We start from the raw sequence: 26,674 nt of genomic DNA on the forward strand, positions 1-26,674 counted from the left end.
GTCATCAAGTAAGAGCGATTTAAAATCATATAGTAATAGTTATAATACGCACTTAATGTTTTGACGCATTGTTTTTCTGAAATTGTTTACAGTATGGATATGAATAACGACTTGCTAGTGCGTTTCATTAGCATGATTAGTAGTGAAAAATTGATACACATTTGTACAGGGCACCTTAATTGTCATCTTTTTGACATGTTTACCTGACGTTTCACAATTTACAAATCTTATGAAGTGGTGCACGTTTCATAATGGAGTGTTTTACATGTGTGATTGAAATGTATAATAAAAAAAATGTATGTGAAGTTAGCAGCCGGTTCGTTATTCGATATTCGATATTCAATATCCAACCGGCTGCTAGCAGTCGGTTGGATATTCAAAAATTTGTTGAAAATCTTGAAAAAATAGAAATACTTGATTACATTAAAAACATGATTTTCATAGTTATAATGACTGATAAGATACGTACGAAATCGTAAAATGACCTCTCCAAGCTGTTGTAAATCCTCGTTGTCCTCGAATATAAACCCTTTTCTATGTTGCATATTTGTCTTTATATAATATAGATTGTTGTCAATAAAACAACTTCAAAAAAAGTACTTTTATACATGATATTTCTTTAAACAAAAAGAAAAACCACTAACTCTAGAAAACATTATGAATTATAAATAGAAATATTTATGGAATGCCCAAAAAAGAAATATATGGACAAGTGAAAACCTATCTGAGACCGCTTAAATGAGTGTGAGACCCCCCTGGTCATTCAATGTTCATAAAATTTAATTAAATTATAGACTCTGTATATATAAAGGTTGTATTAGAAGGATTTCCCAGAATATTGTTATATTCGATATCTATGGAGGGCTTATATTGTCACTTTTCAGTTAAAAATTATCAAAATTTTAGGACAAAGGGCACAGGGCAATGGTGATAGCCCCCTGATCGTTCAATCTGCCTAATATTAAGCAGACATCTAGTCAATAGGTAGATACAGACGTGACTAAAAGGAATTTGGGTACACTTCCTGTCTTTCATGTTTACGGAGCGCCCAAAGTGCCAGTTGGATATTCAAAATATACAGTGAAAACCTACCTGAGACCGCTTAAATGAGTGTGAGACCCCCCTGGTCATTCAATGTTCATAAAATTTAATTAAATTATAGACTCTGTATATATAAAGGTTGTATTAGAAGGATTTCCCAGAATATTGTTATATTCGATATCTATGGAGGGCTTATATTGTCACTTTTCAGTTAAAAATTATCAAAATTTTAGGACAAAGGGCACAGGGCAATGGTGATAGCCCCCTGATCGTTCAATCTGCCTAATATTAAGCAGACATCTGGTCAATAGGTAGATACAGACGTGACTAAAAGGAATTTGGGTACACTTCCTGTCTTTCATGTTTACGGAGCGCCCAAAGTGCCAGTTGGATATTCAAAATATACAGTGAAAACCTACCTGAGACCGCTTAAATGAGTGTGAGACCCCCCTGGTCATTCAATGTTCATAAAATTAAATTAAATTATAGACTCTGTATATATAAAGGTTGTATTAGAAGGATTTCCCAGAATATTGTTATATTCGATATCTATGAAGGGCTTATATTGTCACTTTTCAGTTAAAAATTATCAAAATTTTAGGACAAAGGGCACAGGGCAATGGTGATAGCCCCCTGATCGTTCAATCTGCCTAATATTAAGCAGACATCTAGTCAGTAGGTAGATACAGACGTGACTAAAAGGAATTTGGGTACACTTCCTGTCTTTCATGTTTACGGAGCGCCCAAAGTGCCAGTTGGATATTCAAAATATACAGTGAAAACCTACCTGAGACCGCTTAAATGAGTGTGAGACCCCCCTGGTCATTCAATGTTCATAAAATTAAATTAAATTATAGACTCTGTATATATAAAGGTTGTATTAGAAGGATTTCCCAGAATATTGTTATATTCGATATCTATGGAGGGCTTATATTGTCACTTTTCAGTTAAAAATTATCAAAATTTTAGGACAAAGGGCACAGGGCAATGGTGATAGCCCCCTGATCGTTCAATCTGCCTAGCAGACATCTAGTCAATAGGTAGATACAGACGTGACTAAAAGGAATTTGGGTACACTTCCTGTCTTTCATCTTTACGGAGCGCCCAAAGTGCCAGTTGGATATTCAAAATATACAGTGAAAACCTACCTGAGACCGCTTAAATGAGTGTGAGACCCCCCTGGTCATTCAATGTTCATAAAATTTAATTAAATTATAGACTCTGTATATATAAAGGTTGTATTAGAAGGATTTCCCAGAATATTGTTATATTCGATATCTATGGAGGGCTTATATTGTCACTTTTCAGTTAAAAATTATCAAAATTTTAGGACAAAGGGCACAGGGCAATGGTGATAGCCCCCTGATCGTTCAATCTGCCTAGCAGACATCTAGTCAATAGGTAGATACAGACGTGACTAAAAGGAATTTGGGTACACTTCCTGTCTTTCATCTTTACGGAGCGCCCAAAGTGCCAGTTGGATATTCAAAATATACAGTGAAAACCTACCTGAGACCGCTTAAATGAGTGTGAGACCCCCCTGGTCATTCAATGTTCATAAAATTTAATTAAATTATAGACTCTGTATATATAAAGGTTGTATTAGAAGGATTTCCCAGAATATTGTTATATTCGATATCTATGGAGGGCTTATATTGTCACTTTTCAGTTAAAAATTATCAAAATTTTAGGACAAAGGGCACAGGGCAATGGTGATAGCCCCCTGATCGTTCAATCTGCCTAATATTAAGCAGACATCTGGTCAATAGGTAGATACAGACGTGACTAAAAGGAATTTGGGTACACTTCCTGTCTTTCATGTTTACGGAGCGCCCAAAGTGCCAGTTGGATATTCAAAATATACAGTGAAAACCTACCTGAGACCGCTTAAATGAGTGTGAGACCCCCCTGGTCATTCAATGTTCATAAAATTTAATTAAATTATAGACTCTGTATATATAAAGGTTGTATTAGAAGGATTTCCCAGAATATTGTTATATTCGATATCTATGAAGGGCTTATATTGTCACTTTTCAGTTAAAAATTATCAAAATTTTAGGACAAAGGGCACAGGGCAATGGTGATAGCCCCCTGATCGTTCAATCTGCCTAATATTAAGCAGACATCTAGTCAGTAGGTAGATACAGACGTGACTAAAAGGAATTTGGGTACACTTCCTGTCTTTCATGTTTACGGAGCGCCCAAAGTGCCAGTTGGATATTCAAAATATACAGTGAAAACCTACCTGAGACCGCTTAAATGAGTGTGAGACCCCCCTGGTCATTCAATGTTCATAAAATTTAATTAAATTATAGACTCTGTATATATAAAGGTTGTATTAGAAGGATTTCCCAGAATATTGTTATATTCGATATCTATGGAGGGCTTATATTGTCACTTTTCAGTTAAAAATTATCAAAATTTTAGGACAAAGGGCACAGGGCAATGGTGATAGCCCCCTGATCGTTCAATCTGCCTAATATTTTATGGACATTGAAAGACCCGGGGGGTCTCAACCTCATTTAAGCGGTCTCGGGTAGGTTTTCGCTATATATTTTGAATATCCAACTGGCACTTTGGGCGCTCCGTAAACATAGAAGACAGGAAGTGTACCCAAATTCCTTTTAGTCACGTTTGTATCTACCTATTGACTAAATGTCTGTCAAATATTAGAAAGATTGAGAGATCAGGGGGGCTCTCACCATTACCCTGTGCCCTTTGTCCTAAAATTTTGACATTTTTCGACTGAAAAGTGACAATCTTAGCCCTCCGTAGATATGGAAGATGACGTTATTCTAGTAAATCCATCTAATACAACCTTTATATATACAGAGTCAATGATTTGGTTGAATTTTATGGACATTCAAAGACCCGGGGGGTCTCAACCTCATTTAAGCGGTCTCGGGTAGGTTTTCGCTATATATTTTGAATATCCAACTGGCACTTTGGGCGCTCCGTAAACATAGAAGACAGGAAGTGTACCCAAATTCCTTTTAGTCACGTTTGTATCTACCTATTGACTAAATGTCTGTCAAATATTAGAAAGATTGAGAGATCAGGGGGGCTCTCACCATTACCCTGTGCCCTTTGTCCTAAAATTTTGACATTTTTCGACTGAAAAGTGACAATCTTAGCCCTCCGTAGATATGGAAGATGACGTTATTCTAGTAAATCCATCTAATACAACCTCTATATATACAGAGTCAATGATTTGGTTGAATTTTATGGACATTCAAAGACCCGGGGGGTCTCAACCTCATTTAAGCGGTCTCGGGTAGGTTTTCGCTATATATTTTGAATATCCAACTGGCACTTTGGGCGCTCCGTAAACATAGAAGACAGGAAGTGTACCCAAATTCCTTTTAGTCACGTTTGTATCTACCTATTGACTAAATGTCTGTCAAATATTAGAAAGATTGAGAGATCAGGGGGGCTCTCACCATTACCCTGTGCCCTTTGTCCTAAAATTTTGACATTTTTCGACTGAAAAGTGACAATCTTAGCCCTCCGTAGATATGGAAGATGACGTTATTCTAGTAAATCCATCTAATACAACCTTTATATATACAGAGTCAATGATTTGGTTGAATTTTATGGACATTCAAAGACCCGGGGGGTCTCAACCTCATTTAAGCGGTCTCGGGTAGGTTTTCGCTATATATTTTGAATATCCAACTGGCACTTTGGGCGCTCCGTAAACATAGAAGACAGGAAGTGTACCCAAATTCCTTTTAGTCACGTTTGTATCTACCTATTGACTAAATGTCTGTCAAATATTAGAAAGATTGAGAGATCAGGGGGGCTCTCACCATTACCCTGTGCCCTTTGTCCTAAAATTTTGACATTTTTCGACTGAAAAGTGACAATCTTAGCCCTCCGTAGATATGGAAGATGACGTTATTCTAGTAAATCCATCTAATACAACCTCTATATATACAGAGTCAATGATTTGGTTGAATTTTATGGACATTCAAAGACCCGGGGGGTCTCAACCTCATTTAAGCGGTCTCGGATAGGTTTTCGCTATATATTTTGAATATCCAACTGGCACTTTGGGCGCTCCGTAAACATAGAAGACAGGAAGTGTACCCAAATTCCTTTTAGTCACGTTTGTATCTACCTATTGACTAAATGTCTGTCAAATATTAGAAAGATTGAGAGATCAGGGGGGCTCTCACCATTACCCTGTGCCCTTTGTCCTAAAATTTTGACATTTTTCGAATGATTTGTTTTTCTGTTTTTGGCTTTCCATATATATTTCTATTATTTTATAGTTATAAATATTTCTAGAGTTATGGGCTTTTCTTTTTGTCTTAAGAAATATTATACACAAAAGTACATCTTTGAAGTCGTTTTATTGTCAAAACTCTATATTACATATAGACAAATATGTAACATGAAAAAGGGTTTATATTCGAGGACAACGAGAAATTACGACGAGAAATTACGACAGCTTGAAAAGGTCATTTAACGATTTCCTACGTATTTTATCAGTCTTTTTAAATATGAAAATCATGCTTTTTATGTTATCAAGTATTTAATTTTCTTATAATTTTTTTCACTAAATTTTGAATATCAAACCGGCTGCTAGCAGCCGATTGGATGTTGAATATCGAATAACGAATAACGAACCGGCTGCTAACTTCACATACATTAATAAAAAGATCATTATTATCCCTTTTCAATTATCGAGTAAAATAAAGTTCAACATGAATCTTCGAAAATTTGATAAATATTTTATTGGTTTATTCACACATATTTATTTTCTTTAATTTCTTTATAATGATAAATGCAAGAATAAATGAATAATAATGTGTTACTTAAAAACAAAAAAAACAACTTTACTTAGTACTTAAAATAAACAGAAGTTAATTGCGTGTTTTTTTTCTTCAGCCAAATCTATCAGATGACATAAAGTCAAACAGAGAGACTGACTTCGGGGACATATTTTTAAATAGATTATTCCATACCAAGGTAAGAAAATGACTGCGACTATATCTTTAAACGGTACAACAGACACATATGTTTACATGAATGTTGAGTAAAATTGGTACATGTACCTTTATTGTTATTAACTGGAAACATGCTCTGTTCAATAGCTGGCAACTAAGCAGCCTTGAGATATTTTTTAAACTCAAACGTGAGCGATACACAAGCTATGAGTACATATTCGAAATTATGTGAAAACATCATAGTTCAAATTTGAAATTGACCAATATATTTTTTAATTATGAAGTCACTTTGTTAACTGACATTGCCAACTATACCTTTTCATAAATCTCCATCAACAAATCATCAAATCAGTGCCTACAACTTGTCCAAAATTCAAAAGAGAATGGGAGATGTACGCGGAGCATCTTTCATTTTAACAACGATGACAGGAGAAATTGTTAACATTAAAATTATCCATCTCTGGGTTTCTTTATTTCTTTCTGGTGTAATAAACATAATAAAGGATTATCATTTAATTTTCAAACAGAATCAAATAAGATTGAATTCTATATATTTCCACAATCAAACCGTTAACTCAATCTTTTAAGTACCCTAAACATGCCAGCTCTCCAACCGTTTAACATGATTAAACGAGATAATTATATATCTGTGACACATACAGTGTTGACTGTTGAATTTTTTTTAAAGTCATGATTTAAGAACAAATATTCCAAGATGAGGATGTGAACTTAAAGACTTTGTAATTTTCTTATTAGAAATAGACCTATCAGTAGTTGTATTGCCTTAAATATAAGAATCTTAATTGAAAACACTGCATCTATGCATACATATTAGACAAATCTTGGGAATGAATAGCTGATAGGTATAATATTGCTCGACAGATACACATATATTTAATGTTTAATTTCTAGTTGCTCTTAACCGATTACATTGATTCAACGTTTGAAGGACTGATAGATCCACAATCACTATCCATATCCATTCGATACTTCCTAGGCATGTTGGATAAAATTGGAAACGATTTTAAAATTGAAACAGAAGTCTTACAAGCATGGAAAAATGAGTGGTAAGTGTGCTTTCATGTTAAATAACAGATAAATATTGGAGGTCACTTCATGCTATTTTCCTTCCAATGTAACATGTTTTAAACGTATACCTGTTCAATGATGAACTCGATCACATTTTTCTATATATTTTGTTTCATACTTTTATGTTTTTGCTATTTTCTTATTGAAATAAACTTCTATAAAAACAGAAGATGTGACTGGATTGGCAATGAGATAACTCTCCACCAGAGTCCCAATGACAAAGAACTGAAGATTATCGTACTGTCTTCACAAAGGGCAAAACTAATACCGCATAGTCAGCTATTCAAGGCCCAAAATGACAAATGTAAGCAATTAAAGGAGAGGAATAACGGCATGTTGTATATACAAAACAATGAGCTCAAAACAAATATGATGTACAGCAACACAGGACAACCCTTGAAATACAGGCTACTGACTTCGGACCGGAACGAAATCATTTTCATTTGAAAAGTCAGGACGTTTTTATGTTGTATATATTCGATACTATTAATTAAATTTTAGTTATGGTACACGAGTTTGGGCTCCACTGATTGGTAAACCAAACATACTGTTTGATGTTAATGTACCTGGTCATGTGGAACCATGTTTGGACATTATAAGACAAGTGTTTGTAGAAAGCTTTACACAAACAGCTCATAAAGTTAACAAGGTCAGGTTTATAAGTAGTCATTATAAAACATTATACCATGTTGTTTTTTTTTATTTATTTTTTTATTCTTCATTTATGTACTTTGATATTGCAATAAGTAATTTACTAAATCTAAATGTAATTAACTGTCGAAAACAATGTTTATTACCTGTTTTTGCCGGGGGGTTTTCACTATCAAATATTGACAGTTCCGTTTATTTAATTCATGTTTTCTTAAGAATATCTACATATGGAAAGTACCATTAAAAATATGATACATAGAACTAGAGGCTCTCAAGAGCCTGTATCGCTCACCTGATTCTACTTGGGTTTTTGAAATCATATAAAAAAATATAAAATTTGGCTAAAAGTGACAACACAACCTCATTTATAAGAAAAGGAACATGTTTAATTTCATTCAAAAGTCCCCCACTGGCGGCCATCTTGGATGACGGATCGGCTACAAAGTAACAACACTTGGTCAGCACCTCATAAGGAACATTCATGCCATGTTTGGTTTTATTCCATTCAGTGGTTCTCTAAAAGAAGTCATTTGTATGCATTTCCCATAGGGTCCTATGTTAAACTAAGTTCCCTGCTGGCGGCCATCTTGGATGATGGATCAGCTACAAAGTAACAACACTTGGTCAGCACCTCATAAGGAACATTCATGCAATGTTTGGTTTTATTCCATTCAGTGGTTCTCTAAAAGAAGTCATTTGTATGCATTTCCTTATAGGGTCCTATGTTAAACTAAGTCCCCCGCTGGCGGCAATCTTGGATAATGGATCGGCTACAAAGTAACAACACTTGGTCAGCACCACATTAGGAACATTCATGCCATGTTTGATTTCATTCCATTCAGTGGTTCTCTATAAGAAGTCATTTGTATGCATTTCCCATAGGGTCCAATGTTAAACTAAGTCCCACGCTGGCGGCCATCTTGGATGATGGATCAGCTACAAAGTAACAACACTTGGTCAGCACCACATAAGGAACATTCATGCCATGTTTGGTTTCATTCCATTCAGTGGTTCACTAGAAGAAGTGATTTGTATGCATTTCCAATAGGGTCCTATGTTAAACTAAGTCCCCCGCTGGCTGCCTTCTTGGATAATGGATCAGCTACAAAGTAACAACACTTGGTCAGCACTCCATAAGGAACATTCATGCTATGTTTGGTTTCATTCCATTTAGTGGTTCTCTAGAAGAAGTCATTTGTATGCATTTCCCATAGGGTCCTATGTTAAACTAAGTCCCCCGCTGGCGGCCATCTTGGATGATGGATCGGCTAAAAAGTAACAACACTTGGTCAGCATCCCATAAGGAACATTCATGCTATGTTTGGTTTTATTCCATTCAGTGGTTCTCTAAAAGAAGTCATTTGTATGCATTTCCCATAGGGTCCTATGTTAAACTAAGTCCCCGGCTGGCGGCTATCTTGGATGATAGATCAGCAACAAAGTAACAACACTTGGTCAGCACCTCATAAGGAACATTCATGCCATGTTTGGTTTCATTCCATTCAGTGGTTCTCTAAAAGAAGTCATTTGTATGCATTTCCCATAGGGTCCTATGTTAAACTAAGTCCCCCGCTGGCGGCCATCTTGGATGATGGATCGGCTACAAAGTAACAACACTTGGTCAGCACCCCATAAGGAACATTCATGCTATGTTTGGTTTTATTCCATTCAGTGGTTCTCTAAAAGAAGTCATTTGTATGCATTTCCCATAGGGTCCTGTGTTAAACTAAGTCCCCTGCTGGCGGCCATCTTTGATGATGGATCGGCTACAAAGTAACAACACTTGGTCAGCACCACATAAGGAACAGTCATGCCATGTTTGGTTTCATTCCATTCAGTGGTTCACTAAAAGAAGTCATTTGTATGCATTTCCAATAGGGTGCTATGTTAAACTAAGTCCCCGCTGGTGGCCATCTTGGATAATGGATCGGCTACAAAGTAACAACACTTGGTCAGCACTCCATAAGGAATGAATATTCATGCTATGTTTGGTTTCATTCCATTTAGTGGTTCTCTAGAAGAAGTCATTTGTATGCATTTCCCATAGGGTCCTATGTTAAACTAAGTCCCCCGCTGGCGGCCATCTTGGATGATGGATCGGCTACAAAGTAACAACACTTGGTCAGCACCCCATTAGGATAATTCATGCTATGTTTGGTTTTATTCCATTCAGTGGTTCTCTAAAAGAAGTCATTTGTATGCATTTCCCATAGGGTCCTATGTTAAACTAAGTCCCCGGCTGGCGGCCATCTTGGATGATGGATCGGCAACAAAGTAACAACACTTGGTCAGCACCTCATAAGGAACATTCATGCCATGTTTGGTTTCATTCCATTCAATGGTTCTCTAAAAGAAGTCATTTGTATGCATTTCCCATAGTGTCCTATGTTAAACTAAGTCCCCCGCTGGCGGCCATCTTGGATGATGGATCGGCTACAAAGTAACAACACTTGGTCAGCACCTCATAAGGAACATTCATGCCATGTTTGGTTCCATTCCATTCAGTGGTTCTCTAGAAGAAGTTCAAAATGTAAATTGTTAACGACGACGACGACGGACGACGACGGACGACGACGACGACGGACGACGGACGCCAAGTGGTGAGAAAAGCTCACTTGGCCCTTCGGGCCAGGTGAGCTAAAAATGTGCAATTAATCATCATTGATTATTTACTATTGAATTGAACAGGAATCACCACCACAGAAATTGTTGTTCCATAAAGATATACCAAGATATAGAAAACTCATCGACCCTTTCTTCATTCGAGTAGAACCAGTGACTGACAAGGAATTCTGGAGTGAAATAGACGAAATATCAAATGTAATTATGATTTTTTTCTATATCTCATACTGTATTTATATCATGCTTATTATCTGATAAAACCAGGAAAATGCCTGTTCCAAGTTAAGGATAGTGCAGTGTGTTCCACTCGTTCTGTTAATGAATAACGTTTGATTTTGTCACCTTTTTAAACTCCTCATTTTTTGAATTTGACTTTGCGTTCGATGATGAGAACGTTTTTTTCCTGTAATAGTGATTGTAGTTATAGACAAAATAAGTCTAAAAAATCTCGAGATGCAGCAGTCTAATAAAATTCATTTAAAAAAATCTGTTTCAAATCCACACTACACTAACTATAATCGTCTCTCCTTCCAGACACAGAGATCAGAGCTGAAGTTCAGTCGACAATCAACCATTCATCAGCTGTATAATTTGTTTATTGGGAAGTACAAATCTGAGGTAAGCAAATATACTCAAATGCACTCATGTTTAGCGAAAGGTCCTACGACACGATCAGTGAACATAACTTAATTGGATCGACACGTAAAGAAACAATCATTGGCATTGGTCGCTTCAAACCTGATTCGATCTTCAAGCGCTGAAGCTCCGCCCAGACACACATGCTAACAACTCACATGATAAACATAGCAAGAGTTTTGTGAATGAATCAATGGGTGAAATGTGTATTTGTTACACATATGAATGATCGGGAGTTTCCCTTCTTTTCTAGTTATGATGTGTGAATTTTATAAATGTATAACAGTGTATAAGTATTATTCAAGTCTTTTGTTTTACGTTTGATCAATGTTCTATCTTTTCACGGCGTCACGGAGATATAAAGTCAATTAGATCCCATGCATATGCAGAGGCGAATCCAGCCTCAAAAAGTGCGAGATTTTTTTTTGTTTTTTTTTGGTATTTAATTTGGGTTTTTTTTTTTTTGTCATACAAAAGGAAAAATGGGTGTTCCAACCAGTCCATACGTCTCCATTTAAATTATTGATCGTCAATGTATTCGCCACTGACATGTTATTTCTGTTTTTAAATGTTTAAAAAGGAAGAAGATTACGTCAATAATTAATAAACGACAAAAATATTCAAAAAACTGTCCAAGGTACAAATTCAATTAGAAAGGAAAGCCTTAAATAACTAGCTAAACCATACGCTCCACTATATGGTCAATCAACGGAAGGGATGGATATCATATTCCCGACTTGGTGCTGTATATATGTTGTTGTTGTTGTTACCAATTATACGTAAATCAAATGTATCTGATTTTATGCCCTTTATGGGCCCTGTAATTTGGGAAATACAAAATTGTCTATTCTATTCTATTATATATGTCGGTCTAGTACACTACATGCACTTCGAATTTGTGGATTAAATTTCATCGGGTATGGAAAATCTTAAACTTCAGTGTCAATAGCAAAACCAACATGTAACATTTGACACAAAATAAAAAGCTAACAAAACATGTTTAACTCCGCCACATACTATTTGTAAGAGCCTGTCCTTACCAGGAGCCAGGATTTAGTGATTGTCGTCTGTTGATGTGGGCATATTTGTTTTTCGTTTTAATATATCGATTTTACATAAATTTTGTCATTAAGGTTCATGTTTAAACTACATTTGTCATTTCGGGGCCTTTTTATATTGGACCATGCGGTTGCTAATTATTGAAGGACGTACGGTGACATATAGATTTTAATTTCTGTGTCATTTTATCTCTTGTGGAAGAGTCGCATCATTGACAATTATACCACATCTTTATATGTACCACATATCAAGCGCTTAATTATTTTTTTTTGTAAATATGTGACAAATGCTAAACATCACCACATAATAGCTAGTATCAACGGCGATGTATTTTTTTTTACCTTGTTACATGTATAAATGTTTTACTTGTGCATTGATTTGGTTAGAAAAGACGAAACACTATATATCTGGTCATTGCTATTCTTTTTGCAACCATTTCGCACTTCATCACACCTTGGCATACATGTAGTATGCTAAGCGTTCTGTTTAACTGTTAATATAAAAAACATGTTTTTTTCACATCTTCTTGTGTCCATATAAAATTGAGAATGGAAATTGGAAACGTGTCAAAGAGACAACAGCCCGACCATAGAACAGACAACAGCAAAAGGTCACAAACAGGTCTTTAATCCAGCGAGAAATTCCTGCACCCGGGGGCGTCCTTCGGCTGGCCCCTGGGCAAATATATATACTAGTTCAGTGATACTAGTAATGAGTAATGAACACCATACTAAACTTCAAATTGTATACAAGAAACTAAAATTAAAAATAAATACAAGACTTACAAAGGTGCGATGCTCCTGACTTGGACATAAGTAGTTTTCTCATTAACAATCATGCACATTGCATTTCACCAGTGGGGGTAGGGGAGGAAATAAAACTTCCATTAAACGACGTGTCCCAAGGTTCAGAATTGAATATATAAATTACACAAAATTGCCGTAAATAGGCCGCCTGGTGGTTACAGTTATTTTGGCTCAACAAACTGTACGACAAGGGTTTTACTATTTGTTGATGGATTTGTTCATATATAAAAAAAAATAATCTTTTTATCCGATGGATAGATGGCCCATTTACAATCATACTACATCTCCATATTTGTACATTACGATCCGAACATTCGAAATGCATCAGGGGCATTATTTACGATTTTGCTTTGCTTGGTAAGAACTGAACTTGTCACAGACAGGATGAAAACTTATATATTGCCGAACAGACTTCGAAAAGGACTTTGCCAAATGTTGAAATCCGAGCCAGACATTTTTTATTGGGGGGGGGGGGGGGGGGGGGTATTGATAGTCGTTTCTTAACAATCATACTGCATCTCTATATCATTGTATCATCGAATGGTTTCACCCAACAAAATGGAGGACATAGTGGGAATATTTTTAAGCTCCGCAAGGGAACTGATGGTTATCTCCTAACAAAGAAAACAGCAATATAACTGAAAACTAGAAAATTAAAAACAAATTTTAACAATAATAATGTTTCACCAAGTCTTATGGCCAATCATATTTCTTTGGTTTTTCTTTAGGTCCGTGATTATCAGGCTTTTTGAAATTTCTCCAAAATTTGACCAAAACACCTGGCAGCCGAGTCCAAGTCTTTAGGTATAATGCCCCGGTAATGTTTATCTAAAATTGCAATGTCAGGGTGAATTGCACCCATGGAAAGTTGTCTTAAATCAAAACTTCCTACCGGATAGTACTTAATTATCTGTTTTTGTGTTTACAAGATGAGGTAGCACTCTACTGAAAAAATGTGTCGCATGTATTCTCATGTTTGCTTTTTTAAATGAAGGTTTTGTTTCACCTTCTCAAGATCCTTGGTTATATTTTTGACTGTTGTGGATGCGTCGCAAAACTACTTTTTCTCAACATCGACGTCATCGTGCTTGTCATAAAACAAGAAAGATTTCAGGAACTTGTCAGCAAAACACCTTAAATTAGCCGTGATAAAAGCCATTCAGGAAATAAATCAGTCTGATATTCAAGGATTTTATAGACATACCGGCTATTTTAATGTTTATATATTTTGTTTTGTTTCATTGCAACAGTGAGTAGTTGTAGTAAATTCTTTTGTAGTCACTTGAGTTCATTGATGAAATTAAATCAATACTATGATTGTTGTGTTTATCTTATTGGCCAATGAAATCGATCGATACATTTCAATTTCTTCAATACAAACAACTGTGTTAGTAGTGATCGGGCAATCGCTAAACATGAGTGCATTTGAGTGTAGTAAAAAGCTTGTGTCATTAAAAAAAATCATGTGCATGTACCTGCTAAGCGCAACAAAATAGTTTTAAGTTTTGTTTGCTCTTTTTAGTTCATGAATACTTTTCACCTTTAAGGCTTTAAAAGGATATATTAAATGTTTTTCGAACACTCGTTTTCGATATAATGTAGATGTTATAGTTGTAGAATTTAAGAAGTAACGGTGTTCGACGGCAGTGATCTTATTTAAAATTAGAACGATTTTATTGTCTTTCTCATAGTTGCACCACGAATAGATTCATGTCGAACTATATCATTGAAATATTTTAAAAGTAGTTTTTGCGTCTGCCCATATTGTAAGTTAAGATTTACTTTCATGTTTTTTCATACGTGATATATTAGAAAATAAGTTGTTTGTCTATCTTAAAAGTTTTATTTTTTCTTTAATCAGGTGATTAAATGGAATGTGAGTTAGGTTGTCAGAAATCATCTTTTGCTGTTGATAGCTGTTCTTGAAAATGACAACAGCAAATATGCCTCATTAAAATTTATAGTACACATTGGTGATTGTAATATACATGTGCTATCAGTACAATTTTCAAAAGAATTTAAATATATTTCATATTATCTCTTTTATTCAGATTGTTGATGATTTTGAGGACATGGAAGAAAGTAAAGATCTTCAATTTGCAAATAAACTTGAAGAAGTGATAGATTTGATGGAGGAATCAGCAGCTGGTTCTTAGTTTCAGAAATCTCTCTCATCTCATAGAACTGTTGATAAATGTGTTGTATAACCTGTGTGCCTGTAGAGATCTAATTGAATAAAAACAAACTACGATATACCAGTAACTTTTCGGGTATTATTATAGATTAGGTGAGATCAATCATAAATGTTTTGTTAGATCAACAGATTATTTTAGAATTCGTAAAATGAAAAACCAACTTGCAAATGGATTGACGCGATATTGAACGTGCAATTATAATATGTAAAAAAAAATGTGTACAAACTTTATATAATTATTATCACTAATTGTACTTTTGTACTTTAATAAGAATTCATTATTGCTAGTTCTTCAGAAATGTAAAACATTTCTTCATTTCATGTTAGAAGTGGAGTCAAAATTTTTAGAGTCAAAAAACATAATATGCATTATACATTTCTTTACTCATTACATTATATATTATACATTCCTTTACTAATTACATTATACATATTTACATACTACATCTAGTTATATCATTCCTCATACGTCTTTTTTCACAGACTTTTTACTTTATTACTGTATTATGACAAATCATTTTATACCTTAACTATTTTTAATTGAAGAAAAATTGATATTGTCGTTTTAAAAATCAAAAATCAACAACATCATATATTTTAGTTAGATTTTTATTATAGAGAGTTCATTAATTTACATGCTAATGATACTTTTACAATATTTAAAAAAAAATGGATTTCTTTAATATTGATCAGACTCTAATGCAAACCCAAATAGATATTGACATATTGTCATGATTTTTTTTATTTTTAGAGTATTCATGTTGATGGCTGAGTTAAAAAGACCTCGCGGTTTAAAATTTAATTTAAAAGAAGCAACAACAAAAAAAGAGTCTGTGTTTTTTTTATTACAAAATGTTGGAGTTTACTATGCTTAAGTATATCTATTTATCCATTAAATGAGTAATGCTTATTGTGTTGTTAATTATGTCTTGCTGTTTTCATTGCATCATAAATGTCATGTTTTACATATTAAAAAATCATTTATCAAAACAAATGTGAAGTTTTCTATTTTGTTCTCAAGATCATATCTGTTCGCATCCTCATTGTACTACTCATTGTACGCGTTCTTCTACTCAGGATTTTGTTAAAAAATATTCATTTCCGATTTCAAAACATTCATCATGTGCTATACGTAAGTGTGATATACTCTTTTTAAAACTATTTAGTTAATATTTATTGAAATAACTAATCACATAATCATATGTTTGTCTTTGTCTGTTTATTGCGACCTTATAAGTTGTGTCAGCAGTATCGCTTCGAGTAAATGAGGTAAATAGAGATCTCGAGTTTGAACCGAAATAAAATTAAAAATAAATACCCATACAAAGTATAAGATAGTCGAACAGACCACACTGACCATAAAAACAATAGATACTAGTATGAAGATAACAAAAAGGCACAAAATCACAACTTACCGGTATTGAGTTGACCCCTGTTGAATCCGGACCCAGGAATTTCTCCCAAACACGACATTGTAAAATGTTTTGCTTATGTGTGAGCTCACATGCGTTTATTTGCCACACATCTTTTTCAGCAAATTCGTAGCTGCTTTATATATACATAAATGTTCTTATATGTATGCGAAAGATTATCAGCGTGATCGATATGATATACAATTAACTTCTTTTCTGAAAACTACGAAAGCCGAGAAAGATCATTCAAAATTCAAAATTCAAAATCCAAAACACAAAAACAAATATTGCGAGAACATAACACGTGTTTCCGGTATGAAGAACTGTCATCCTGACACCTTTTAGACAGTTATACCCTAGAACAGTTTTAGAACAGTTCTACGACTAGAACTCTTTGTCTTGAATATAAATAAGCCAAAAGAATATAATATATATTTTGCATGTGGCTTTATCAACGATATTAATAACACTGAATGGTGACCAGTGAGATGCCCTAACTGCAGTACTAGTGACGTCATTTAGAACTGTTCTACAATCCTGACAGGTTTGGTCAGTTATACGGCTAGAACAGTTTTAGACAGTTCTGCTGACAGTTCTACGGTTTGAACTGATTTAGTCAGTTCCGCTGACAGTTCAACGACTAGAACTGATTTGGACAGTTCTACCTAGAACAGTTTTAGACAGTTCTACCCTAGAACCGGTCCTGACAGTTCCACTTAGAACAGTTCTAGGGTAGAACTGTTCTAAGTAGATCTGTTCTAAGACAGTCTAGAAGATTTCTATGACAGATTATTCTGAGAGTTCTAATGAAAGGTTAGAAGTGATCTCCACTGTACAAGGGCAATAACTTTAATTAACAAAAACACTTTTATTTTGTTCTTCAAAACTTTTTTATTATTAACTTGAAGGCTTCAGAGCAAATGCTGATGATCAAACCTTTTACACAAAATAGACTGACACGATCGCAAGATATTTTAGATTAAAGCTGGATTCCCACTGCTGATCAGATCAATTCTATACCATTTATTCAAATTTCCACGATCAAGCGTAACAAAGTTCTTGATCGGGCCTGTTTGCATTGGGAATTTCTACCCGACTGCTACCAGACCGTAAAAGTCTCAAACTCGACCATTAACGACTCCTTTACGACTTCTTCACGACTGATCATGAAATCCAACCACTAATTCAATATCCTTTCGAAGATCTCGACAAATTTACGATCTTTACATTATCTTAACTCGACTTTCTAGACTAAGGCCGTGTTCACATTGACCTAAATTCGGTGTTGTGTTAGTTTAACTCACACGTAAACTAAACACAATTGCGTTCCCATTGATTAAACTCAATGTTTACATGTAGTGTAAATCATGTTTTATCTACACACAGTCGATAGTCAATGTAGGCCTTGTGTAGGTTAAGTGTACACAAAACTATGCATTCAGGACATTAGTTTTACAGTGTATATATTTAAGGAAACTATTTTTGAGTAAAATTGATAGTTTTGATAAATATTAGTATAGTTCTTTACAGAAATTGTTGTCTAAATTTTATCAATTTTATCAATTTCTGATCAAGACCCAAAGCAGCACCATTGCCGAACCCATCAGGCAGCAACCAATTAATTTTCAGGGAGGGGGATGGCTATTATAGTTGAGTATAAAACATAAAGGAGGGGGAGGGGTGGGGTGTTGGGCTATGGATTTATTTTTTGGAGAAACAATTTGTTTCCAGTTTTTGTCCCTGATTTTTTTTGTTTTTTTTTCACCCTCAGCTGCCACTTTATTTTATGCTAAAACTGATTTCGACTTGTAGAAAAAAATCTATAACCTAATACCCCCTTCCTCCCCTCCAAAAAAAAAATCAAAACAAATGAAATAAATAGTTGCTGCCTGATTCATTTGAAAAGGTCTTCCCGAATAGACTTGTCGTACACAGAAATATTTGCCACTGGTCTTTACTCAAACAACGATTCACGCATAAATACATTACTAAACAAAGTGTGAGGTAAATGATATGTTTGTCTAGTATCTCAGATTCGTCAAATTACACTTGAAATAATAAAAAAAAAAAACCTATTCCCTTACCAAATACTCCTTGGAGAAGAAATACCATTTGAAACAAACAGAAAAGATAAAAATGTAGTTATCCCTTATATCTCAATCCTTTTTTTCGGCTGTAAGCATGCTGCTGCAGCTAACGTTTTCTAATGCGTAATCGAGACATCTCTAGTATATTCAAACTACTGCAAATTATAAAATGGCTTTCATAAAGTAGCAATCACTTAACTTCAAAAAGGGGGAGGGTTAATTTTTTTCGCGCGTACGTTTTTATCTCGATTTTTTGTTCGATGCTGGTGATCAAAATCTTTTTTTTCAATATTTAACACTATAATGTAACGGGAAACTCTTGATTCAGAATATTTTTTTTATCATCTGTATGACCAGAATCTTTTTTTTTTTATCAAATTGGCGATTGGAATATTTCCATCCCCCTTTTTGAAGTCAAATGGTCGTTCCCTTTCTGCTAGAAAAGTTGTCAGAAAACTTTGAATTCTGTTCTACGTAATGAACATTTAAATGACATATAGTTTACAAGTGTGAACAAAACTTATGTACAGGTAGCTAAACAAGATGTATAGATGTGAACAAATGTAATGTGAAACCAGTGTCCATTACGTTAAACTAATTGTAAACACGTTTACTGTACAAGGCGTTTGGTGTGAACACGGCCTAAATCAACAATACTCGATCTCAACATGATTCTGACCAGACCAGATCAACCTTATCGTATAATAGTATTGGTCGCAGACATAATCTGTATTGGTCGGGTGAGAACATATTCAGTATAAAACGTACAATGAATAAAAATGTCTAATTTTCGAGCCCAAACCACAATAGAGGAGAAAATAAGTGTTACCCTTATCCGTCTCATCGCCCGACAGTCCGTACGCTGTCTTAACTCTAGTTTGCCCCAACCAATAGTATATAAAACTTATATGCAATGCTTTGCACCACAAAACACAGAAAAAAATAATCTGGGTTGTGTCAATTTTTCCGTTCTATCGTTATGCCCCTTTAGAAATGAAAAAAATGGCGGAATTTTTCGTTTCCATTCTCTAAGTTATGTTTGCCTCAACAAAATGTTATGAAACTTACACAATATGTATCACCCAAAAACTCAGATCAAGTTAGAATAGCGGGTCATCATAGGTTTATGTGTCCCGTGGACAAAACTTGAAGAGTTGCGAAGAAAATGAACATGAAGCAACGACGCCGAGAAATATGTCTGAGGCTTCAGTTGGCTGACACGTCGATTCTTGTACAAATGTATGAGAGGCCTGAGAGACAATTGCAGGATGTTTTTGTTTTTTTCTTGTAGAAAAAAAATGCCCTAATTTTGCAAAAGGGTACCAGAGAACTGAGAATGCAGTAAAATAAATTCTTCAAAAAGCACAACATAAATGAAACTAGAGGCGGTGAAGAGCCTGTGTCGTTCAACTGTGTTTGTGGTTTTAAAATCATGTAAAATAAGGCGAAAATAATAACAGATAGTACCAGATACCCATATAACGATTAAGACCAAGTTTGGTTTAATTTGGTCTAATAGGTAAATGAATAGCAGGTCATTCCTGTAGTGTAGTCTTACATTAGTTACTGAAGACCACTTATCATTATTCAAATAAGTGTTCAAGTTGTGACCATTTGAAATTGTTTTTTAACATTTTCCCATGGACTTCTATACAGAAAATCCCTATGCTTTTTTTTTAGTGCTGAACATGCATGAAATATTTGCCACTGGACGTTAATCAAATAATCAATCTATTTTAAGCCATGGCGGCAATGTTGGTTGAATGCCAGGATCATCGGATACATTTTAATCAAGAATTCCTACTGAAAATTGTGGCTAAGTTTAATTCTATTTGGTCCAGTTGATTGAGTGAAGATGTTTTTGTGAAAGTTACAAAATTTACAAAAAATGTGAACAATTAACTATAAAGGGCAATAACTCCTTAAGGGTCAATTTACCATTTTTGGCTATGTTTGCTTATTTGTTGATCTTACTTTGCTGAACATAATTGCTGTTTATAGTTTATCTCTATCTGTTATAATATTCAAGATAAACCATATACTACGCTTTTCAAGACCTTAGTACGATATCGATTCTAGCACGCTCATGCAGTCCTCATCATACGACCTGATTACGTTCATAGCACTGACGCAACGTTAGCTATTGCTACATGTACTACCTCAAAAAATAGCGCTAAGTAAATATTTGTCGGGGAAATCTTCTTAGAAATGCTGAAATAAATATTTCAAATTATATTGCTTCTTAAATTTTCACATTATGATAGAGAAAGAATCACAATATAATATTCATAGGCTTCGGAAGACGCAGATTATCAGAAAAAAAGTTTACTAATCGTTGTCCCATGTAACAAACTCGAAACATAAAACTCGAACAATTCGCGAAATGTTCACGCAACTCTTCAAAATTTTGCATGAACGTTCTATGACGTGATATAGTTCAGTATTGGTTAACATGGCTGTCTCCATTTAAAATTTGCATAGATATTTTCAAAAGAATATGATGTACGAAAATGTCCCAGGGGACATTTGGTTTGGAAAGTTGAAACATTTTAGTTAAAAAAAAAATTTTTGACAGATATTTTTTTAAATTGTACGCACGATGGTTTTGTACTATGTGTAAGCTCCAAAACTTTAAATTAATAAAAAAAAATAGCTAAATATTCAACTCAAAACAATAGGTTTGCAATGTCTAGGGGAAATGTCCGAGTTAAACTTTCATGCCGTCACAAAACTTTTACGGCCAAAAAACAGATATTTGATTTCGTGAAGATTATTTTTCGGCTTTGATTACTACACCAATAAAAAGTACTTTAAAAGTTGAAGTTGGTACATCAAATTGTATTAAGAGTAAAAGGTTATCTATAAAAAAAAATACGGACTAATGAAAATGTCTTGCAAGGTTGTCCGTTAACATTATTTGACGTCGCCACAAGCGTAATGTGCTTAGGGACGGCATGATCTGCATGCGCGAGTTCCTTCCTCCACCAAATTTAAATGTCCTGCTTTCAACATAACGAAATGATCCACATATTACAAAAATACACATCTAGAAGACGATCAAAAAGTAAGAAAACTTTAGTATCATAACTATAAGCCATTGTATTGTCTCTTGTACCACTACTTGAATAAAATCATACTCGGGTTGAACATATAATGCACCATTCCCCCCAAAAAACACATAATTACTAGCAGTTAAATTTAATATCCTAGTATGTAAATTATAAAATCCTATTGTAGTGGAATCTCACGCCATTTCTACTTGTGTTTTATACTTTGCTTTTTATTTACCCAACCAGGAAAGCAGGAAAAATTAGATAGTGGGCGTTTACAATTAACGTAATTTTTCTGTAAAACTAAATGGTAGCAATATCTGACGTTGCGTCTCTACAACCATTTCGAGTTCTAGTCATGCTCATTGTCATTGTCTATAAAATATATAACAGCTCTTCTAGTTTTGTTTCTGTATCAGTACCACTATTGTTTTATGAAATATCGTATGCCAAAAAAACTGCATTTACCCCTACGTTAAATGTTTAGCGATGGCGGCCAAGTTGGTTGGCAGGCGGGGTCGTTGGACACATTTTTCAAAATATATACCCAAATAATGATTGTGGCCAAGTTTTTTTTTAAATTGGCCCTGTAGTTTAAGGGGAGAAGATTTTTGTAAAAGTTAACAGACGACGACGACAGATCCAAATGGTAAGAAAAGCTCACTTGATCTTGACCTATTATGTCAAGTGAGGTACATGTAAAAATGAATATCTTGATTCGATTCACAAGAACAGGTAATATTCTTAAACTAAATGCAAACAATAATGAACTCTGCACCAGGTCGGCTGTTGATCTCAATTAACTTGGGAATGCACACGCATATTTTATTGCGTCGGCAACATATTTGCTTGAAAGGTGAATCAATTTGAAATAAGGTCTAATAGGAAATAGTCCCGGCATGACAAGCTAGGGGGACCTAGGATTTTAGAAAGGGGGTCGAAGTATAAAAAGTTAACAATTTTTTTGTAAACCTTTTTTTTGGCTAAAACAACATAAAATAAGTGTAAAATGCACTTTTGCAAAGGTTCCTAACGCGGAACATGTATACTTTATAGTTAAAGTGTAAGGGTTGGAAATTTTTGATGCCGTATTCTCCCCATTAATTGTCTATAATAAAATGATTGGATGGATCCTATGGATGAAAGCTATGTACTAATGTATTTGATGTGGGACTTGTCAGTAAAAATGTACATAGAAGATTTTCATTTGTTGTATGTTTAGGTAGCATAACATAACAGACTTCTTGTTGTATACGAGATATAAACCGGGCTATTCAATGAAATTTACTATAATAAAATTGAGAATGGAAATGGGGAATGTGTCAAAGAGACAACAATCCGACCATAGTGGAGACAACAGCCAAAGGTTCTTCGATGTAGCGAGAAACTCCAGCACACGAGATAAGAAAGACAAACAAGCAACGTTTATCCGACCCGAGTTAAAAAAGACAAATAAGCAATATTTATCCGACACGAGTTAGGAAAGACAAACAAGCAATGTTTATCCAAATGATTGACACCCAACAAGGAAAGTGAGGGGTTCCAAATCAATCAAAGGCTACGAATGAATGACGGTCAACAAACAGAGACATAAAGGCCACACCCGGCAGGCAGGTCGCAGTCAAAATTATTCAATATATCAGTCCGGCGAAACAGACACTCTGGTCAGGTATGGGATTTGCATGCAAACCGTGAACTCAGGCCCCAAAAAATACGCCCGTTTCTTTATTCATCATGTTCATTTAATGCTAGAAATTTTTGTTTCTAATACACCCCCCCCCCCCCCCCCAAACGGACAAGATTATTGTTTTCAATGCAGATATATACAGTCAGAATTTTTGTTTAAGGCAAAACTCAGAATGCCTCCTTAAATCAAATGCATATGGTTCTTACCTCAGAATCAAAATATATCTAGAGCTTACTGACTGGGATCATTATTTAGCTATGTTATTAATAGACTGGGGCGTGTGGGGTTAAACATTGCTTTCGTAGGTAAATGATAGTGATGTGGAACTTTTATTTACGAGAGTGTAATAAAGTATTTTTTTTCTGTGTAAGGTTTTACCACAGCAACTACAGGTCATATCACCTGGTTATGTGGGCATGTTTCATTTTCTGCATTTAATTTGTCATTGTTTAGATTTCCAACTATGCACTTATTTATTATTGTTCTGGAACAGGTTTGAAAATTTAGATTCGAAAAGATGTTATGATAAATGTAAGTTTTACAACTGCAATTCATACTTTTAGGAAAAAATAATTCGTAAATATAACTCAACATGTAGACATCTTATACGTTCAGTTATTTCACATCCAATCTTTTATGGTAATATTCTTTACAAAGCACACAAATGTCAGTATTCACCTCAAAAGCTTACAAAACCTTTAAACAGACTTATTAAGAAGGGATATAGTTACGATACTGTTGTCAGATCATTAAAGATTGCATATTTTGGATTTAATATTGATTCACTTGTCGGAACTAAACATATTTATTTAAAAAAAAAAACAGTTGTTCGCATGACACGGGTTATGTTCTTCTCATATATTTTTATGATAGTATGATACTAAACCCCAAACGGGAGGGATTGTGCCTGATATTCATATGATGAAGACATAATCTTTCAATCAGTTTAATTGAGGTCTGGAGCTGGCATGTCAGTTAACTGCCAGTAGTCTGTTGTTATTTATGTATTATTGTCATTTTATTAATTTTCCTTTGTTACATCTTCTGACATCGGACTCGGACTTCTCTTGAACTGAATTTTAATGTGCGTATTGCTATGCGCTTACTTTTCTACATTGGCTAGAGGTATAGGGGGAGAGTTGAGATCTCATAAACATGTTTAACCCCGCCGCAAAGTCAGGAGCATCTGAACTTTATTAGTCTTGTATGATTTTTTTATTTTAGTTTCTTGAGTATAATTCGGAGTTTAGTATGACGTCCATTACCACTGTAGTAGTATACATATTTTTTAAGGGGCCAGCTGAAGGAAGCCTCCGGGTGCGGGAGTTTCTCGCTACACTGAAGACCCATTGGTGGCCTTCGGCTGTTATCTGCTCTATGGTCGGGTTGTTGTCGCTTTGACACATTCTCCATTTCCTTTCTCAATGTTAACATCAAACACTCGATGTAAAATAAAAATAAAAACACATAGCTAGGGTTGAGGGGATGATAGTAAAATAGGAGGATATGTTGAACTGGCTGCAAGTTGTGTCATCATCGGGGCAAAACACTCATAACAAATGTCCCGTTTTATGATTTGGAATGCCAGATGTGCATTTAATCCGGTAAATAAGTTTCGTCATTATTAAATAACAATTTTAGATGTCAGCTAAACATATTACAGATATATCTAACTGATTTTTCTCGATTACAGAAAAAAAATCTATATTAAACAAATCATAATTCGAAAGTAATATAGAAATACTAGGTACGGATGAAACATGCAATGTATAAGAATAGAAATCGTTGCATGTACACTAAAGCATTATTGATTTTACTATGGCCACACTAAAAAGCAACACGACTGCACAGCCCACTCATATTATCATGAATCTACAATAAAAATGAGTCTGTTTTGTTGATGGGTTATAACAATTCACTGCCATGTCCGGTCAGAATGGGAAAGTTAGCTAGATATGATGCCTCGTATAGAGAGAGTGCCTAGATTTTTACATGACTTTGTATAAAAACCCTTCCAACAACTGCTGGGGGTCCTGTGGGTAGCCTGTTGCTGAATTGCTGTCCCCATCCAATTCATCTTCATTTCCCAGTTGCAGATTAAATTTCCAGCCCTTCATCCTTTGAATACACTTTTTATCCAACATTAAACTTTGATTTAAGCCCTAGGACTGATATTCAGTTTCAGAATCGTATCATAGCACATTCGGTAAATAAAGCATTGAATTGAACGAACATCATATTGTAAAAGTATATAGAAATAAAAAGAACCCAATCAAAGTTATCTGTCTGTTACTCATCTTGATGAATTAAAAAAGTTGCAATCTTGGTATTACATGAAATACAAAATATTTACAGAAAGCTGATGATTAATCTAAATGCATACCATAACTTATGTAGTATTTAGAATGATCTGATTTATATAAGAACATAGTCCTGTATTTGAATAATTGCCTATTTAGGGTCGCTGATTCACTACGGATACTCTGGCCTAATTCCTGCTCTGCTACCATGACAATAAGCCATCATGAAATAACTAAATCTAAACGGTTTGCTGGTGTCTCATTATTGCAGCCTGTGGGGTGATCTATTATTATAGTTGCCTACATCCTGGTCTGTTGTATCTTCTATTGTTGTATTATATTGACAATCATAGCACATATCTTTACTTTCATATTCTCTGTGTGTAGCACCATTTCAGAATAAATATCAATCAGGAACGTTCCAGTAGCCAATATTTTATGTAATATGGGCAATATACATGTAAACCGAACTTCTTTAAGGCCTGTTGTGGATAAAAAAAAAATCTATCACTTCCCTACCTAGAAAATCTATTTATCGCTAAATTGACCTACATATTATTAGCGGAATGAAATGACTACCTGATGAACAGCCCAATTTAAATTAATATTTATGATGACCTTGACTTCAGCTGGTGTATCATCAATGTTCCTGAAATTTAACATATCTCCAATACGAAAAAAGGAACCAGTCGACACGGAGAGGAGGGTAGTCATGAATATCATACGTCAATCTTTGAAATGAGATGTATCTTTATTTCTATGAAGCCACATTATGTTATAGAATTCAATTGGCTTTTTCTAAATTATGTTAAGGTACCAACCAGTCTTGTATAACAACTCCAGTTTCCGGTGCATGTCAAAAAAATGGAGGGAAACAAAATAGTGCATTTTTTTCTAAAATATTTTCTGAACTCATGTTTTTCTGTTTGATTATAGGTTTATGCTGATTTGAAACATATATATATATAGACTTAAAAAAAATCTTGCATCTTTTGGGGATATCAATCCAGGAAAGTGGAAGGATATCATGTCTACTGGAAGTGGTGCGGCCTAGTAAAAACAGCAAACAGAAAGTAGAAAAAAATGTT

The 26,674-nt window shown here is 34.6% G+C and overlaps 1 protein-coding gene across 1 annotated transcript in view; it reads left to right on the plus strand.

The window, feature by feature from the left end:
* The window catches only part of LOC134723611 (plexin-A1-like), a 130,951-nt gene extending 114,907 nt beyond the window's left edge, over positions 1 to 16,044 (plus strand). Inside the window, exons 23-28 of the mRNA XM_063587207.1 lie at positions 5,935 to 6,015; positions 6,906 to 7,060; positions 7,584 to 7,731; positions 10,422 to 10,553; positions 10,890 to 10,973; positions 14,908 to 16,044. Of these exons, the coding sequence (XP_063443277.1) occupies positions 5,935 to 6,015; positions 6,906 to 7,060; positions 7,584 to 7,731; positions 10,422 to 10,553; positions 10,890 to 10,973; positions 14,908 to 15,012 (705 nt within the window). The 3' untranslated portion in view covers positions 15,013 to 16,044. The remainder of the gene's footprint in view (positions 1 to 5,934; positions 6,016 to 6,905; positions 7,061 to 7,583; positions 7,732 to 10,421; positions 10,554 to 10,889; positions 10,974 to 14,907) is intronic.
* Positions 16,045 to 26,674: the final 10,630 nt, after the last annotated feature.

This window comes from Mytilus trossulus, chromosome 1, assembly GCF_036588685.1.
Source record: "Mytilus trossulus isolate FHL-02 chromosome 1, PNRI_Mtr1.1.1.hap1, whole genome shotgun sequence".
Lineage (NCBI taxonomy): Eukaryota > Metazoa > Mollusca > Bivalvia > Mytilida > Mytilidae > Mytilus > Mytilus trossulus.